The sequence below is a fragment of the Camarhynchus parvulus genome, chromosome 2 (assembly GCF_901933205.1).
Source record: "Camarhynchus parvulus chromosome 2, STF_HiC, whole genome shotgun sequence".
NCBI lineage: Eukaryota > Metazoa > Chordata > Aves > Passeriformes > Thraupidae > Camarhynchus > Camarhynchus parvulus.
In genome coordinates, this window is record NC_044572.1 from 140,305,275 (window position 1) to 140,322,410 (window position 17,136).

The 17,136-nt window shown below is 40.2% G+C and overlaps 1 protein-coding gene across 1 annotated transcript; it reads right to left on the reverse strand.

Annotated features, from left to right (window-relative positions):
• Positions 1–378: 378 nt before the first annotated feature.
• TATDN1 (TatD DNase domain containing 1) lies at positions 379–17,121 on the reverse strand. The gene is made up of 12 exons (XM_030971132.1): positions 17,069–17,121; positions 15,582–15,647; positions 14,949–14,998; positions 11,892–11,955; positions 10,542–10,685; positions 10,400–10,442; positions 6,648–6,733; positions 6,502–6,542; positions 5,127–5,203; positions 4,380–4,450; positions 3,384–3,510; positions 379–636 (listed from the first exon to the last, which is right to left on the reverse strand). The coding sequence occupies exons 1-12, from the start codon at positions 17,088–17,090 to the stop codon at positions 534–536; spliced, it is 894 nt and encodes a 297-aa protein (XP_030826992.1). The 5' UTR covers positions 17,091–17,121; the 3' UTR covers positions 379–533.
• Positions 17,122–17,136: the final 15 nt, after the last annotated feature.

The following is a 17,136-nucleotide window of genomic DNA, read 5'->3' on the forward strand; positions in this document are numbered from 1 at the left end:
AGAAAATGAAAGCCTGAGCCAAAGCAGCTTTACTTAAAAATTCAGTATTAGCAGAGCTTTATTGCAAAAAAACTAGTGAGTCGTGTTTTTAAAAAAAAAATTAGGTTGGTAGACTTAATGCTATAGCATTTGCGTATGTGGAACAAAAGGCGACACTGCTCAGCTTTCTGGTGCAGCAGCAAAGCGCATGCCATGGACGTGTCCGACCCTCCTGAACTGCCAGCAGAGGCTTGAAGTGCTTCACATGTGAATGCAGCAGCCTGGTGCTCATCCTGTGCCTCCACTGCTAACTGGAGTTACAGGCATGACCTGGCCTTGAAGTCAATCCTGAATCTTGACGAAAGGGGAGCAGGGCTGAGAAACTGCACAAATGCAGACCACCTTTTCAAAAGCAGCTTTAATCTTGTACCATAAAAAACCCCAAACCCACTACACATTGGCTTCCATTGATTAGAACTAGCAGGAATGATGATTTTTAAATTTTTGCAATATCTTTACTGAAGTTATGCTGAATAAACGTAAGAAAAACAACTTTACATATTTGGAAAGAAGACTTTAATGGTGTTGTTATATAGAGTATTGGCCAACTCAAGTGGGTCATCTTCTCTTACTGCCGCCATTATTTCCAGTATTTGACTAAAAAAGAAAGATTTATATTAGAAAACTGAAACCCAGTACTTCAGAATGTACTTCAGATTGCTGCATGTGTATGTACAACTCACTGAGATTAAGCTGGAATAAAAACCTACACTAAGAGCAATAGGGCAGGGTGCTCAGATATGCAAATAGCTTCACTTTTAAGTTACTAACTTCCATTTTCTTTACACTGAACACTGATTTGCTTACTGGTATAGACTCATCTTTGGTCTTTTGACTCTTGTTTGGAGGTAATTAAACAGCTTTCTGTTTTGAAGGAAGTGTCATTTTGTGGGTGTCTTTATCAATGATCTTCATTTTTCAAACAAAAATTCATTAGCCTGTCAAGGCTAAAGCTGCACTATGAATAGACTGGTCTATGGGAAATCTTAAATTCCAGACACAGCTTTATCAGAGCACTGTGCTGCCAAAGTAACTTACTCCTACTTCCCCATTCTTTAGCTTAATTGTGATTAATGTGGCCAGGTATTTGCAGTAAATATTAAATGAGCAATTTCAAAAGGCTCAGGGCCTTGATACAAGCCAGGAAGAGGAGGCAAAAGAAATGGGATGAACATGATTAAAACCACGCCACAACCTTTTCTCTGTAATTGCTTTCTTGATTTTTTATCAGTCATTCTTAAAAAAAAAAAGTAATATTCTTTTCTCTTCCAGAGATGTCATACTTTGATTTTTCCAGTAGCAGCAAAAAACTTCAAACTTCACTTTGAACAGTTAGAAGCTTAAGCTTGGTAGTAAGGTTTGGTGGGCTTTGGATTTTGCCTCTAAGCTGAGGCAATAGCTAAATGTTTTTGAAAGACAGCATAGGAGAAGTTGCTCTTAATAATTACTTTATTGCAAATATTTTCCTAGATGCAGAATTAGCCAAACAGCTTCTTGATTTAAGAGGATATTCCAGATGAGAGGGAGTGAGATCAGGCCTACACAGAAATAAGTAACAAATACCAAAGAATTTCACCCAAGAAGATTTACTTATGTCTCCTCACTTGGATGTAGTAGAAGGCTGTAAGTTACTGTAACACTGTGTATGGGAAACTGCTGAAGGAGAAAAGAGAACTCTCTTGTGGATAAACTTTTAAAAAAATAGCTTCCAAGGGGAGTAGTTCTAAATATATATATATGAAGCAGAAACATCACTATCAAAACTGAAAGGTGTACAAAAAGCACTACCAAAACCAGACAAATGGTAATTTCCTCCTGCCAACTGAGCTGTATTAAACTGTATATATACCCGAAACATTGAAGACACTTTGTGGACTGAGTAACATTCCCTCACACCAGATTGTGCTACTTGAAAGTCACAAAATACCAATTATCAGTTACCATTCTTCATTTTTCTTAGGGTTTAAAAGGTTCTTGAAATTCAGCTGCTTATAATGAACATTATTGGGATAATAATTTCAAAGGTTGAGCCAAATAGTATTTTTTCATAAAAGAAGGCAAAAACCAAAGCACAGCATTTGTGTAATGATCTTGAGTGCATTTGTGCACTCTGCATCTATGCAGAACAGACTGTGCATTTTGAGTTTGGGGGCTTCTGAAACATTTCTGTGAACTACAACTAAGGCAGCAGACAAATATATGGGGGGCGTTGTTGACATATGGGCTGGTTGAAATAGTAACAGTGGAGGCCCTTCACTTGTGATCAGAAGAGTTTTCTACTGATCTCTTCCCCAACTCCAAAATCATGGACTGATCCTAGGAAGTCTTAAAATACTGAAGCAACCCTTCTGTGCTAATGTGTCCTCTTCACTTTTAAAATAAAAAAAAAACATTCGACAAGTATTACAATTGACCTAATTGCATTGATTACATCTGAACACTAGGAGATGTCACCATGTAAGCTTAAACTGTGCTTTTACATCATCAGTGGTTTTCCAAGTTCCTTCACATCTCAAAAAGCATCAGAATTTCCTTCACTTCTCAAATTCTTGTTTAGACACCTTAACTGCATACCTGGATCATTAGTACTATCCTGAGCAGTATTTCAAAATCTAGACAGGGAATTCTGAAAATTGAGTATTTCATCTATTAATGGTATTTAATGCAGATAACTAAACATTTCACTAAAACAATTACACATTTTCCTGTTTTTCAAACTTCTCTGAGGAACTGTGTGAAAAGGAGGCCAAAAACAGTGTCTGTGCTTACCAATTCTGTTCATAAGCCCCTGGAGTTTTCTTTCACTACTCTGTATCTTGGCTACTGTAATTCATATCTAAATTGCACAGGATTCTTTGAAGCACAACAGCAGAAGGATGAAACATCCCTGACAAAATGCATGTTGTGGCAGTTCGTGTCACAGGCCTGTGACAGCAGCAGTGTCACAGGCACTGCTGGTGCCTCTGCACTGCCCCACCTGTGGGACTGTCTCCTGACCCCCAGGCCTGGATCAGTTTTTAAAATCACCTGAACAACAAGTGAGTGCAATGAATATTCAAGTCAGGTTACTTCAGAGGGTTTAACCTCTTCTACAGAGCATCAAGTGAAAAACTAAAAATGGTACTGGTTTCACTTTCAGGGAGCATTGTACATCCAGAACAGATGAAGCAGGAAAAATTAAGATTTCTGATTTTTTCCACAGCTTATAAAGCAAAACCTTGCACAAGTTTCAGTACATTTAGAATTAATTTCTATTTTCTACATTACTAGTGAACTGGGATTTTTCTATGTTTTTTCACGTCAGAGTTGAAATATTTAAAGCAAGAGTGCAGTGGTACACTTACATTATATGGCAGGGTTCATTTCTGTCCTTCAAGCAGTGCCCTTTTTCCCATTTTTTTTTTGTAGGAAATGTAGTTTTAACGTATTTTGATCCAGCATGAGTATTTTTCACTCCACACCAAGGTGCATCTAGTTTAATTTGAATAAAAGAATTAGGAGTGCAATTGTTTCAGAATAGCATGAGATAGTTTGATCAACTACTTCTACAGACAAAAGGCCCTGCAATCTCCTTCCAGCAATTACCTCCTGCTCAGAAAGGAGATTTAAGAGATCTGGGCAATTTAACATCTTGGATTTTTATATCACTATCTTCAGGATTTTACACTTGAAAAGATCAGCAATAACAATACATAATGCTAATTTCTTCTGACATGATAAAGAGAGCCAGATACACTGCATGCATTCCACAGAAACTTCCTGTATAACAGGTCTGTACTTCACGTGCAAATACATTTAAGGATTTAGCAGTTTGCAATTTTCCTTTCTCAGGAGTCAGAAATTAAAATAAATACTGTATTTGTACCATGTTGATAACTGAACATCAAAAAAGAAAACATGACATCCCTAGTCGGTGCATTAAAATGACTGCTCAGTGGGCTAAGAGGGGAATTCAAGCATTCTTCCACCTATTCCATTTAAAGAGCAGTTCTTTCCAAATGCCATTACTGCTGCCAGTGGCTAACTCATAGCCATTGCCCTGTGCTTGGCACATCTCCAGCAAGCTACATTTTAAAAGATACTTAAGCAGGATTCTGGTACATTTAAAAATCCAAGTTGTCAATTTGTCCTTTTCATCTTCCCCTGCAATGTCAGGAACTGACACAGCAGCTTATTCCTTCCAGCAGAAGGCTGGAAAGGAGTAGTCCTGTAAACTGCTTTCTCAAGCAAAGAAAACAGCCAGTGTTTTGAATTCTTCAGTCTTGATTCTGCTTTATGATTGCTACACCAGTATATCTCATTGCCCATTGTCACAAACTGACCAAGATATAAAATCTTACCAGTCTCTATCATTAATCGTTCACTAGGAATTGATTTCAGTGTTTCCAAGTTGGCTTCTGTTTTCAGTGAACTAGAAAATTTAGAGTTTGGTTAAAAAAACCCATAAAAAGCATATTAAAGTAATTACTGTGCCTAATAAAGCATTTTGTAGCAAAGACAGCTTCCTAAATAATAATGTTCATTAATAAAATTTGCTTCCTTTTTTAATAATACTGCCTGTAAATTAAAACTGTGCAGAAAAAAGCAAATTTAGAGTTAGTGGAAAAGCCATCTCACCCCAGTAAGCTGCAGAACCCCTTTGGCTGCCCTTGCTTGCCTGGTGAGAGCCTCTGTACCTTACACAGTGGTGCTGGCTGGCATTTGGCCAGGTGACTGCTGAGAATCCAAACTGCATAACCAGGAAATGAGGCACTCAGGTCACATTTGCATTACTCCAGCATTTGACAGGCACCTTAAAGTCAGGCTGTTTTTTAAATGCTCCTCAGAAGGAATCTTTCCATGTTCAACAACCTTATTTAATTACAAGCAGGGATTGTCCTGAGGGTAGTACAGTGGACGTGGATTAGCTCACTGAGCTGCACAGCAAGAGCTTTGATGGCTAACAGACTAATGTGAGCAATTCTAAATCTGTCAGATGATTCAGGGTCTAGGGAGCTTTGAAAATTTGACCTCACTGTTTAAAAGAAAGCAATGAGTTCACTACAGCTGCCATTTTAAAGCAGTTGTATTTCTTGTAAAGAACTTACCAGCCATTTATTCCAATATAAAGATCCAAATCTATTAGAGCTGCTGCTTGTTCCTTTGTGCCATCAAAAGAATGCACCTAGAACATATAAATATAGATACAGAGACATATAAAAATACTAATGTACTTCTATTAAAACTCCAGTCATTCAAAAGTATGTATTGTCTTTTATTAGCATCAAATACCTTCAACAGTATGCATTACACATCATTACAAACATCAAGATGGGACATGGCTCAGTTGATTCTAAATTTGACCAAAGTTCAGCCTGAAGTCACCTGAATGTTGCACTAGAAGTGGTTACTACACTTGAATAGTAATAAATATGCGTATAAAGGCCTATCCAGTGATACTCTTTTGGCCCTGAAATTCCCTGTAACTGGTAACTGGGAGATCATAGTCAGGAAGTAATCCTGTGCATGCTAAATTTTTAGATTCTTTCCTCTGTATTCCCTTCAGGGCACTGTCAGGGCCACCATAAGAGCAGCATTCTGTTCTCCACAGATGTCAGTTAGTCCACTGGAACTAGCAAGACAGTCCACTTGGTCATTCCAGAGAGGAAAGTGGAGGGTCACAAGTTACAAAGTGTAATGCAGCTGAGAACTGCATCTTCTCAGCCTGAGTGGAGCAAAGAGACTGCTCTGCCTCCCTGTGCTGTGACAGGGACAAGCAGTTGCAGAAGATGCCTGCTCATTTCTCCCCTCTTTCCTGGCTGTTCAGGAAAAAAGAAAAGGAGGAAGGAAGGAGAGCCTTCATTACACATGCAAAGCACTGAGTGTGGGGAAGGGTTTTGTGGGAACAAAGGACAAACCTGGGGACTGTAATATTCTTGTAGGAGGTGTGGTCTCATGTCAGAATCATGAGCATTTATTACTTTTGAAAAATTCAGTCATAATAGAAAAAGCATGGCTGGACTTCCCATTCCACCCAAAGCTTTTCCTATTAGACTTTTGAATTAAAAAACATGATCTGAATATCTAAAGACATAAAGTAATCAAAAGTTCTGGATCTAATTTGAAAACGATGTCCAACGTCAGAAGCAAATGACTGAGGTTATGGCTTCCACTGGGAACATGCATCTAAATGATTTGTGGTCTGAATGCATTGCAGTTACAGACACTGAGGAGTTGGGAAAAGGCCAATGTCAATTATGAGGTGCTCAGACTGTCCTGCTGGCAGGCCAAGAAAAACTGTTCACATCAGCAATGAAAATAAAAATGGCAAAAGACACTGGAAAATTTACTAATTAATAACAGCTTAAATGATGTAACAGGAAGCCTACAGAGATTCCATGACAAACAAGAAATTGCATATTAAGCAACAATATTCACACACATGCATGGAAAAATGAATGCTGCACTGAAGTCCATACTTACCACCCCTCCTACAACTCTATCTCTGTTTCTTCTCATTATATCTAGGAAATGAAATAAAAATATAGAACAGCTTTATAACAGATGAATATAGAAGATTTTTATATTCAGAATTTGCTCTAAATATGAAATTCTCAAACAAAACCCACCTAAAAATTCAGCATGTGAGTTTCTACAGTGCAGAAACATGGGCAGCTGCATCTGCTCTGACAAGTCAAATTGTTTTTCAAAATACCTGTAAAATGAAATTCACCTTTAAAGAGAAACTCAGTGGAAGAACAAATAAAGACAGTAAAAGATTTATTACTCAAGCTTCTGTCCTCCAGAGCTAAAGACAGAATTAATGGATTTGCCATGCAAAAGTTCTTACTTGTGCAAGGATTTAAAGGAACCTCTTTCCCATGTGTATTGCCACAGCTGTGATCTATGCTTGAAGACAGGTAAGTGGCCAAGAGCCTCAGTACTGCAGAATGTATGTATGTATATATGCTGAGCACATACTCTTGTGTAGTGTGGGTGCTAGAGTTAATTTTCATTTATTTATTTATTTTTTCATGAAGAGGAACTGACTGTTCTTTCCGCAAAGTTCTGAAATGTTAGGAATGGGAGAGTGAAGACGACAGAGACCACTATTTCAAGAAGCACTCATAAACACAACGAGAATGAGCAGGGGGGCACTGTGCAGGCTTCTACAGCCTCCAGTGGCCAAACTGCATCAGAGCTGCTGACCTGTGAGGAACAATCCATGGAGGTAAGTCCTCTCTTGGGGTGGAACAAATATCAGATTAGACATCATACTTCTGCCTATTGTCTTTAACTGTTTTCCCTCCCTTCCTCTGTGCTCCTGCATCCTTTTCTTTTCACTCCTTTTTATTCCTCTCCAACTTGGTACTCCTCAGAGCTGCTCTTGATGGGGCAGTAACAGGGAGGCCCCACCCTGTGAAGAGACACTGGAATGTGGGCAGAACGAAGGTAAGGAGGGAGCCAGGTTCCCCATTGCAATTGCCAAAGGAAACTACTCAGCACTGAACTAACCTGTGCTTGTCATTAGCAGGAGCTCTGCAATTACCTTCCCACATCTCTGCTGCCCTGATCCACCCAGGCAGGGAAACCACCCATGCTCAGGGAACACAGCAGAGGAACCTGAGCATGGCAGAAGGCCAGCAGTGCATGGGTGACTCAGTGTCCTCATGCCATTTGAAAGATGATGTTACTTGGGTGAAGCAGGAGAACAACACTGCCCATCCCAGCAGGCTGGGGCTCTGGGCACATACTGGATTTCTTGAGATGTTGCTGTTAAAACACAGTCCAGGGCACTGGGAAATTCCCACCACCAGTTATCACAGCCATTTCAAAGGGAAACGCCAGTGATCACACACAGCTGTGTATCAGTCACTTATCAATCAGGGGTAAGTAGCAGGAAACCATTAGTTTGGTTTATATTTTCCTAAAAAAAAACAACCAAAAAAACCAATCCTAAACAAATATGCAACTGGCCATTTAATTTAATGTCATTGTCACTATTTTCTGTATATTACAAGTTGATATTTCTCAGATCAAAGTTACCTTCCCTGTTAATCAGTGCAAGTCTTTGAGATAAAACAGGTTAAACAAATCAGTTGTAACCTTGAAAACTGACATGAAAATTCATGAGAATGCATTACACCTACTTTGAATCTTCTTTATCTAGATATCGTGCTTAGTTTAGCTTGTTTGACTAAATAAAAATTAATTGCAATTCATGATTGCTCTTGTGGTTAAATAGCTACAATTGCTCGATTTTTGGTGTCAGTTTTCTTTTAACAGAATACTTGTTTCATATGGGAAAGAGGTTTTAGAGACAGAACTGCAAGCGAGCTCCCTAAGTAACCTACTGGCCAATTTCCATCTAATTTTGAGAAGGGTAGAGCCCTTGAAAGTACAAAGTTTACTGTCTCTGCAAATGGAAATGTAACTCAAGCTCCTTCCATTCCTAGCAACAACAAAGCCCAACTCATGTTATTCCTTGGCCTGTCAAAGAGAAAGGGGAGGTGGATGAGGCAGTTATTGAAGAGACAAAAATAATAATAAAAAAAAAATAAAACCCCAACCCCTGGAAAAGCATGAAGAAACCAGACATACAGTGACTGGAATGATAATAAAATAACTCAGTAGGAAACTAACCCTGCTGAGTTCCAGTGCTTAAGGAACAACCTGTTCCTTGGAGCAAGCTTAGTTTTGACCATCACATTCAAATGCTACAGGATCAAGACACTAAAGGAGCTAAAGCAAACTGGCCTTGCTGAGGTAGATCTCCAGACAAACACTTCTGAATTAATCTGAGTAATGGTGCATGTGATATTGTGATTATACAGACCCCTCCCAGTAGTGCAGCAGATGTGAAACTTCTATATCCTTACCCCAGGGCATTATAATACAGCTTTCACCATAATATGAAGGCAGTACCTTCATCTTACTACCATTCAAATCACCGCTTTCTGTTGGAAAAGTTCTGAGAATGGGGAAGATTTTTGAAATAAAAAGTTCTTAGGAACACTACAGCAAAGAAATTTCATCTTTATTAGATTCTTACTAACTTTTAAACTGAAAAAAAGCATAAAGAACAATGTACAAGTGAAAATTATCCAAAAGAAAACACAGCATTACTAACCAGAAAAATGTTGATTAAGTACTAAATGAAACAGAGGTCATGCTCTGATATTTGCTGGGAAACAAACCTACTGCTCTTCTGTGGGGGAAGTGTGCAGCTGTGTGCCAGCCCTCCCTGTGACTGCTGCACCTGAACTCCTGAGCAGCTGCAAACCAGTGAACTGCCCCCATGCATTTCACACTCTGCCTTCTTCTGTTTGGTTCACTGATCAGCCTGTCATCTCTTTCTTTACAACTCAATTTCAGTGCACCCAATTAGCTGCTCTTCAGCTGCAGTCCACTGGACAAGGAAATGAGAGATATATATATTTTCTCTCTCTAAAATTAAGGCAGTTAATGATCTTAAAATCTAATACTCCATCAGTATTTTAGTTTCCCACACAAAATACACAGATTATACTCTAAGGTGTGCTTTGCTGAACTTCACATACACTGAATTCTACCAGGACAAAAAGTCCTGTTCCCTTTGCTGAGTATTTCACTGTGGATCTGTAGCATTATGAAGAATCCTCCTACTGCTAATATGCAGCAATGAGAAAAAACACAACCAACCACTGCCCCCCAGTGACTAAGTTACTCAAAACAGTAACATGCAAATGTAATTCATTAATCACTCATCTTATGTGAATTTATCACTTGTATCTTTCAATCAGTTCCCTCTGCAGAGAGAATTCTCAAATGAAGAATGCAGGCTGATTGTAGGGGCTGAGGTAGTTTCCTTCCATTCAGCATCTATGCTGCACCTCCTTAGACAACCTTTACCATCAGCTCCCCATTATCTGCTCCTTACTAACACCTTCCTTACTAAAAGCTCTTTTTTGCTCACTACTTTTACCACTGCTTTTGATAGTTCTGCTCCCTTCCTCATGCCTTTCACTCAACAATGCTATTCTTTCACACACTATATTTATGGTTTGTTTTGGGGATTTTTTTCACATAATTCCCTTAGCACTCTTAACTATTAGCAAGAATTAACATCTCTCACACCCAGAAATCCACAATTTCTGGTCACTTTTACAGAAAAAGACATGTTGACATAAGTCAATACCAGAGAGGTAGCAAAATATAGCACATTGCACTACTTGAATGAAGGCATATTTCTTTAAATTCCCATTTCTGCCAAAAAAACTCTGGGCCCAACCCGGCAAATTTTAAGGCTAGATGTGACAGTATATTATGTGGCAGAGCACATCATAGAAAACACTGCTGTAAATTGCTACAAGTCAATTCACAGTCATCAAAAGTTTCTTACTTGAGTTGGATGTCCTTTGGGCAAAATTCTAATCTATCGAAATCTACAAACAGAAAGAACAAAACCCCCATTTAGTATTTTAGGATTTCTTATAGTATATGTCTATAAAAAATAAATCTTGAAGTAGTAAGAGAACACTTACCTAAGCCACATTCTCCAACTGCTACTACCTTTGTCTTATTTTTTTCAATCAGATTTTTTAATTCAGATAAATACTGTTCAGGGTTACTCTGCTCAAATTCTCCACAGCGTGTAGGATGACAGCCAACTGTACTGAAAAACATGTCTAAAGCAAGAGAGTATTAGGAGGTTTTAAGAAATAAAAAAAACAAAAAAGAAAATTTATTTACGGTATAGACAACATCTGCCTCTGAAGGTTTTTTTCATTGGTCACAATTTTAAAAGAAAACTCCCTTTGATGATATTTATCTTAGTGATAATTTCATTGGACAGACATTTTCTGCCTTAAAAATGTCAGACAGTATCTCCAGTGGGGGCATGTGCACATGTCTTCTTTTAGTACACATTATTTACTATACTCCAAAACTGCAGCTTAGAGCTGAACTGTTCTGGTGGAGCAGCCCCCAATAAATCATACAATTGTTGAGACCTCTTGAGATAATTTAGAAATACATCTTGTTCAAAGTGCATCAGGTTTTCCAGCTGTAAGAACTGCAGAGAGCATTTCCCTCATGTCCCCTGCACAAGCTGCTAGAGAATTTCAGAGCTCACATCTCCTGATTAACCCAAGTATCTGATCTAGATTACCATGCCAATACAACATTTCTGCTAAGTGTAAAAGCACTGGGGAAGGGAAAAAACAGGTAAGGCCTTGAGCAACTTGCCCTAATGTTCAAGCCAGTCCTGCCTTCCTGATGGGAAGTGGAAATGTGGACTGGCTTGGACCAAATTATCTCCTTGAGTTCATTCAAACCAATATCATTTTACGTTTCTGTTAGGAAACAGTACTTTATAGTGTGTTTTAGTTCAAATACATATTTAAATAATTAGTGGAATGAGAACTGCCTAAAGAAAAAAGAAGAGCCATTCTCCTTCCACAGAAAGAAAGGAAAAGCCAGAGGAATGGTCAAAAGAAAGATACCTCTCTTAATCAAGCTGGTCATAACAGACTGGTGAGTTAAAAACAAACAAAAAAGGCCAACAAACCCCATATATTTCACAACATGTAAGCACTTTATCTTGTTTCTAGAACAGAAACTTGTATGAATATTTTTATTCCAGAAATTTTCTATAATTTCTATTTTTATTTAGAAATAAAACATGCAGGAAAAGAGTGATTCCTTCCAGCATCAGGGATCTAAAGAGCAACACACAAACTCATAAACAATGCATTCATCCCACTCCAAAATGTAATTTCTCATTTTAATCTGAGAGTCTGTAAACACCTCTGAGGCAGGTCCTCTTGAACCCAATTCTGAGAGCAGAGAAGGTTATATTTTTGACTGACAATGTAAATTTAAAGTGAAAATACCATTTGTCTGTGCCAGCTGCAATGCATCTTTACTATCTTCTAGACTCCCACCTGTAATCAAAAACTTGAAACAAGAAAAGTACTGTCAATGTGGATGTTCTTTGAACATCAAACAGAATGTTTAAGAAAACACTCAGATACAAGGAAGGATCTCAACAGAGAACATCAGAATACAATTACTAATATACATAAAACAAGATTTCATAAATCAGCAATAAACCTCAATGGTCCTCAGGAGCTAGTAAATACAGTAGGCTGCAAAATATTTTTCTTCCTCTTACTCAAGTATCTTGTATGTTAAGCATTTAAATCACTAAAGGAATAAAATACTTCAATTTTCAGCAATATTAGCTTCCTTACACAATGACTGAAGACTGTATTTATCAAGAATTGATACTTAGAAATATTCTCCCTGTCCTACAGCCGGGGAAACTATAGACTCCCAAAGACCCAAAACAAGACATAAGTAGTTAAACCAAAAAATGAGTCTGTATCAGAGCTGGGATTATAAATTTAAGAATTTCCATATCTGATCTTTTATTTTTACCTTAAAGTTATCACATGAGAATTGGTATCTACAGAGTACTTTTTGAACCATCACTTGCAGAATATTTCACCCTAGGTTCTAACAGCCATGTCTACAGAGGTTTTGGACAACTCTTCCCCCTGCAGGCTCTGTCAGCACCAGCTCAGACCCTCCCACATTCCCAGGGCACTCGTGACAGACAGACACATCCCAACAACATCACTGAGAAATGTTAAACTGAAAATGGCTCAGTGCATACAAAACACAGAGCAAAATTTCACAAAAAAATACCATAAAGCAGCAGCTATACAGAAAATAAAAGTACTTTCCAATCAGCAGATTAAGGTTCTAGGCAAGCAGGAACAATCTGTGATTGAAAAGGCTTCTGACACTGCACAGGCCAGTAGCAAGACTGAGAACAGCTAAGGGCAGGAACTCCTGAATAACATTTCTCAATCCACTGCACACCTTGAGAAAGTTATACAGCTAATTATTTTTCATGATAAAATTTAAAAAACTGCCACTTATATTTAGAGGGTTGTATAAAAATTAAATAGCACTTAGACAGCACATATAAATGTGACCTCACTCCTGTATTTGCTGCAGCGAGGTAAGTTCTCCATCACTAGTTTTCTTCTTTTGTTTCCCAGTGCATTTCCCACTCTTTTTCAGATGAGAATTTTTCAACAAATTCCCAAGATGCCTGTTCCTCTGCTACAGGAGTGTTTACTTCTTTATTTCTAATCTGGTAGCCTTAGTAGTGCAGTAGAACAGTTTGTGACAGTATGCACTGTAGAATATTCTATGGTAATTCATATTTTTGTCAAAAATTTATTCAGTTTTGAGAGAAAGGGAGACAGGCTAAACTATGGGATGTGATGCACTGCTGGAAACACCAATTTCAATTTCAAATTCTCTCATAATGATGTTGTTTTAATATATGTAAGCCAGTATTTACCAGCTGTTGAAGACTGCATGCAAGATGTTTTCCATTACCATCTGTATGGCAGATTACCTTGTCAAGTGAGCAGTTTGCCTTATCTCTCTCTTTGAGTGACCACATTCACACCTTCCTCGGGAGGGGACCTCCGCTGATAACAGACTATTGAATATTGGTGCATGACTGATAAGAACTGTAACATCCCATTGTGAGATGCTCCGCCCAGAGGGAGGAGCCAAGCACTGCTACCCCGATACACTCTGAGATTCTGGAACACCAGCATGGCTTTTCTCCATGGGATTCACCAGAGGAACAGCAGCTGCCTCTTCCTCCACTGGATCTTCAGAGGAAAGAATACATCCTTCTCTACAGATCCTCCTTGCTCCAACAGAACCACACCTGATACTTCAGAGGACTGCAGCCACATTTTCAATCGGACTGCCACCAACACCCTGACCAACAGGGTGTCAGGTTGGGTTCTGACTCTGTCAGTGTTGTTCTAGTGGACTGCATTGTTTATTTTATTCTTTGTTTTCTTCCCTATTAAAGAACTGCTATTTCCTGCTCCCATATTTATTGCCTGAGAGCCCCTTAATTTGAAATTATAGCAATTTGGAGGGGTGGGGAGGGTTTACATTCTCCATTTTCAGGGGAGGCTCCTGCCTTCCTTAGCAGACTCCTGTCTTTCCAAACCAAGACACCAGCAAACGTTCACATGTCTCAAGTGTGTTTGTGGGCACTCCCAGCTCTTCTGCAGTTACCAATTTCCTTTACATATAGAAATATCTGAAAACCTCAATCAGAAGAGTTTGATCTTCAGCAGTAATTGTTGATTAAGAATCATAGTTGGAAAAGACCTCCAAAATGACTGAGTTCTACCTCTGAGTGATCACTACCACCTTGTCAACTAAACCAGAGCACTGAGTGCCACATCCAGTCATTTCTTGAACACTTGCATGGTAAGACGATCAGCACCTCCCTGAGCAGCCTGTTCCAGTGCCTGACCACCCTTTCCAGGAAGAAATTCTTCCCTGATATCCAACCTGAACCTCCTCTGGCAGAGTCTGAGCTCATTTCCTCTTCTCCTGTCACTTCTTGCCTGGGAAAAGAGACTGACCCCCACCTGGCTACGGCCTCCTTTCGGGAGTTGTAAGTGATGAGGTCTCCTCTGAGCCTCTTTTCTCCAGGTTAAACAACTGCCAGCTCCCACAGCTGCTCCTCATAGCATTTACTCTCTAAGAGCCACACAGAATATAAGAAAAAAGGAATGGTTGCCTGTAATACAACATGGAAAATTATGTACCACTTCATGGCAGCAGGTCAGAGGAGAATATCTTTCTGTTGAAACTGTACAAAATAACTTCTACATCCACATCACCTAAAATATCACTGAACTCCAACAATCAGCTTCAATAATGATCTGTGCAAACAGAAAGACCATGCTCTGCACAGAACACTTTTGTGCTATTGAAGGAAGTTACTGCATTTTCCATTCGAGTCCCACAAACATTGTTTTAGTGGGAGAGCACTAAAAAATCAAGTATTAGAAAGCAGCTTAAAATTTTAATGCCATTTCATTATAAGAAATTACCTTTTTAATGCCAACTTTGACTGCTCTCTCTATTACATCCAGAAAGTCATCTGCAAAAGTTCATAAAAATGTCATAAATTGAACTTGAGGTTTTACAGCACAGTTTAACTACTTCTCAATTTTCATGCAGTCAAAATTCTTATAATTAAATCCTTAAAATATACTTAATTAATTTGAATAGACAATAACAAAGTGCAGTAACTGGAGATCCAATTTAAATCCAAGAAGTCAGCGGAAGTTTCTCCACATACTTTAGGAGGCTCTCTGCTTTTACATCTGTATCTAAAGGTCACAAATGCAAAAAGCCCCACATTATAATCAGTAACTGTGATTCAGCAATGCAATACTTTGACAGACCACTGTTCATAACTCTCATATCAGTTTATCAGTGCAATCCTAAGTAGATTAGCAATTGTTCATTTTGCTCCAGAAGCAGAGCTACCTGCACGTAAAAAAAATTAAGACAATGCATTTTGGTTAGGGTATCCAACTTACTTAGTCAGGCTTTCTTTTTTAAGCCCAAGTATATAAGGAGGAGAAGAAAGAAACCCTAACATCATGTTCTGACATGCAAGAGGCTTCTAATTCAGCAAAACGGATCCTGTCTTCCAGTAGATACAAAGAAATATTTACCTTGATGTTTCTGTGTCCCCCTGTAGATTCCTCTGAACATAGGATCTGTCAGGTTAATACCAATATCTATGGAAAGCCAAAGATAGAAATTAGAAGTTATAGCTATTCTGTATTTTACTCTGAGTATTAATAAGCTAGGGAAGACAACAGAAACCCTATCTAAACCCTGAACCAGCACATCGGTAAGTCATAAAATGTTTAAGAATAAGCTTACTTGCATAACTTGAGAACTTACTTCTTACTAGAAGTGACAGAAAAATTAAACTTTTCCCTCTGTGTAAGTTTAGATTTAGTGTATTATGCACACTCTCATAACAACCAAAGTGAACACACATATGCTTTTTATTGCAAACAAATCTGCTTCTCACATGAAAACACAAATTTATGCAAACAAGCATTAAAGAAGTGAAAATGCAGCATCTCCCATACAGCCTTCACGGGTGGGAGCAGCAGCAGAGGAATGTCTCCTAAGGGCTGCCTGTTCTCCCTCCTAGTGCCATCCCAGCCGCCCGGCAGCACTGACAGGGCACTGACGGGACACCTGCAATGCAGGTACCGGCTGGAGCTGCCCAGCCCAGCCCAGCCCAGCCCGGCCCGGCCCGGCCCGGCCCAGCAGCCTCGCAGCCGAGGCCCGAACACCGGCTCCAGAGCAGCCACCTCTGCAGCTGCCAGCGGGGATTCTAGCGCAAAGGGAAATTTTCGAAGGAAATATTAAGCTGCTCTGCAACACGTAGGACTTCCACATGAACCGACCTTTTTTTGAAGTTATTTACAGGATTTCCGTCGAATTTCCTAAAAATACTTACATTTTCACCCAAGCTAGTTGCATACAATCAGAAACAACCACGACTAATGCACCAAGGCCGGACAGGGAGCGAAGGGCGGCCGAGCCCCCAGAGCTGGGGGTGACGGAGGAGCAGCAGCCCCAGTGCCCGGACACAGCACAAACATTCCCAAACCCTTCCAGGGGCCCCAAGGCCGCCGAACCTCGGGACACCGGGAGGGACCGCAGGAGGCGACAAGCAGGGACTGGGGTAGGAAGTGACAAGCCCTGACAGAGGTGCTGGGACAAACCTAAGAGACTGTAATAAGCCTGAAGAACAGGGACAAACCCTGGATAAGGGGCTGGAGAGGAGGTGACAAGCACTGGATGAAGGGCTGGGACAAGCCCTGCCACTGCCACAGCACAGCCCGAAGCCCCGTCCGCTACGCGCGGCCCCTCAAGCAGTAGGGTAGCGGCGGCCGCCTCGGCCCGGCACCGGGCGAGGAGCGGGGAGCCTGGGTCGAAGACCCGGGGACAGAAATCGCCGCCCTCCCCGCCGCCCCCTCACCGATGAACCTGTCGCGGCTCATGGCTACTCCGCCCTCCCCGGAACCCCTCACCGATGAACCTGTCGCAGCTCATGGCCCCCCTGCCCTCCCCGGACCCCCTCACCGATGAACCTGTCGCAGCTCATGGCCCCCCTGCCCTCCCCGGACCCGCTCACCGATGAACTTGGCGCGGCTCATGGCGGCTCCCGGCGCGCTCGGCGGCGGCAGCGGCAGCGGCAGCGGC

What these genes read in the sequence shown, in the direction of transcription:
- TATDN1 (XM_030971132.1), bottom strand. Translation starts at nt 17,090, where the DNA reads ATGAGCCGCGCCAAGTTCATCG. An exon ending in GAGCCGCGCCAAGTTCATCG is followed by an intron (nt 15,648 to 17,068) that starts GTGAGCGGGTCC and finishes GGCTTTCCATAG; the next exon opens with ATATTGGTATTAACCTGACA. An exon ending in CCAAAGGACATCCAACTCAA is followed by an intron (nt 6,734 to 10,399) that starts GTAAGAAACTTT and finishes TTCATTTTACAG; the next exon opens with GTATTTTGAAAAACAATTTG.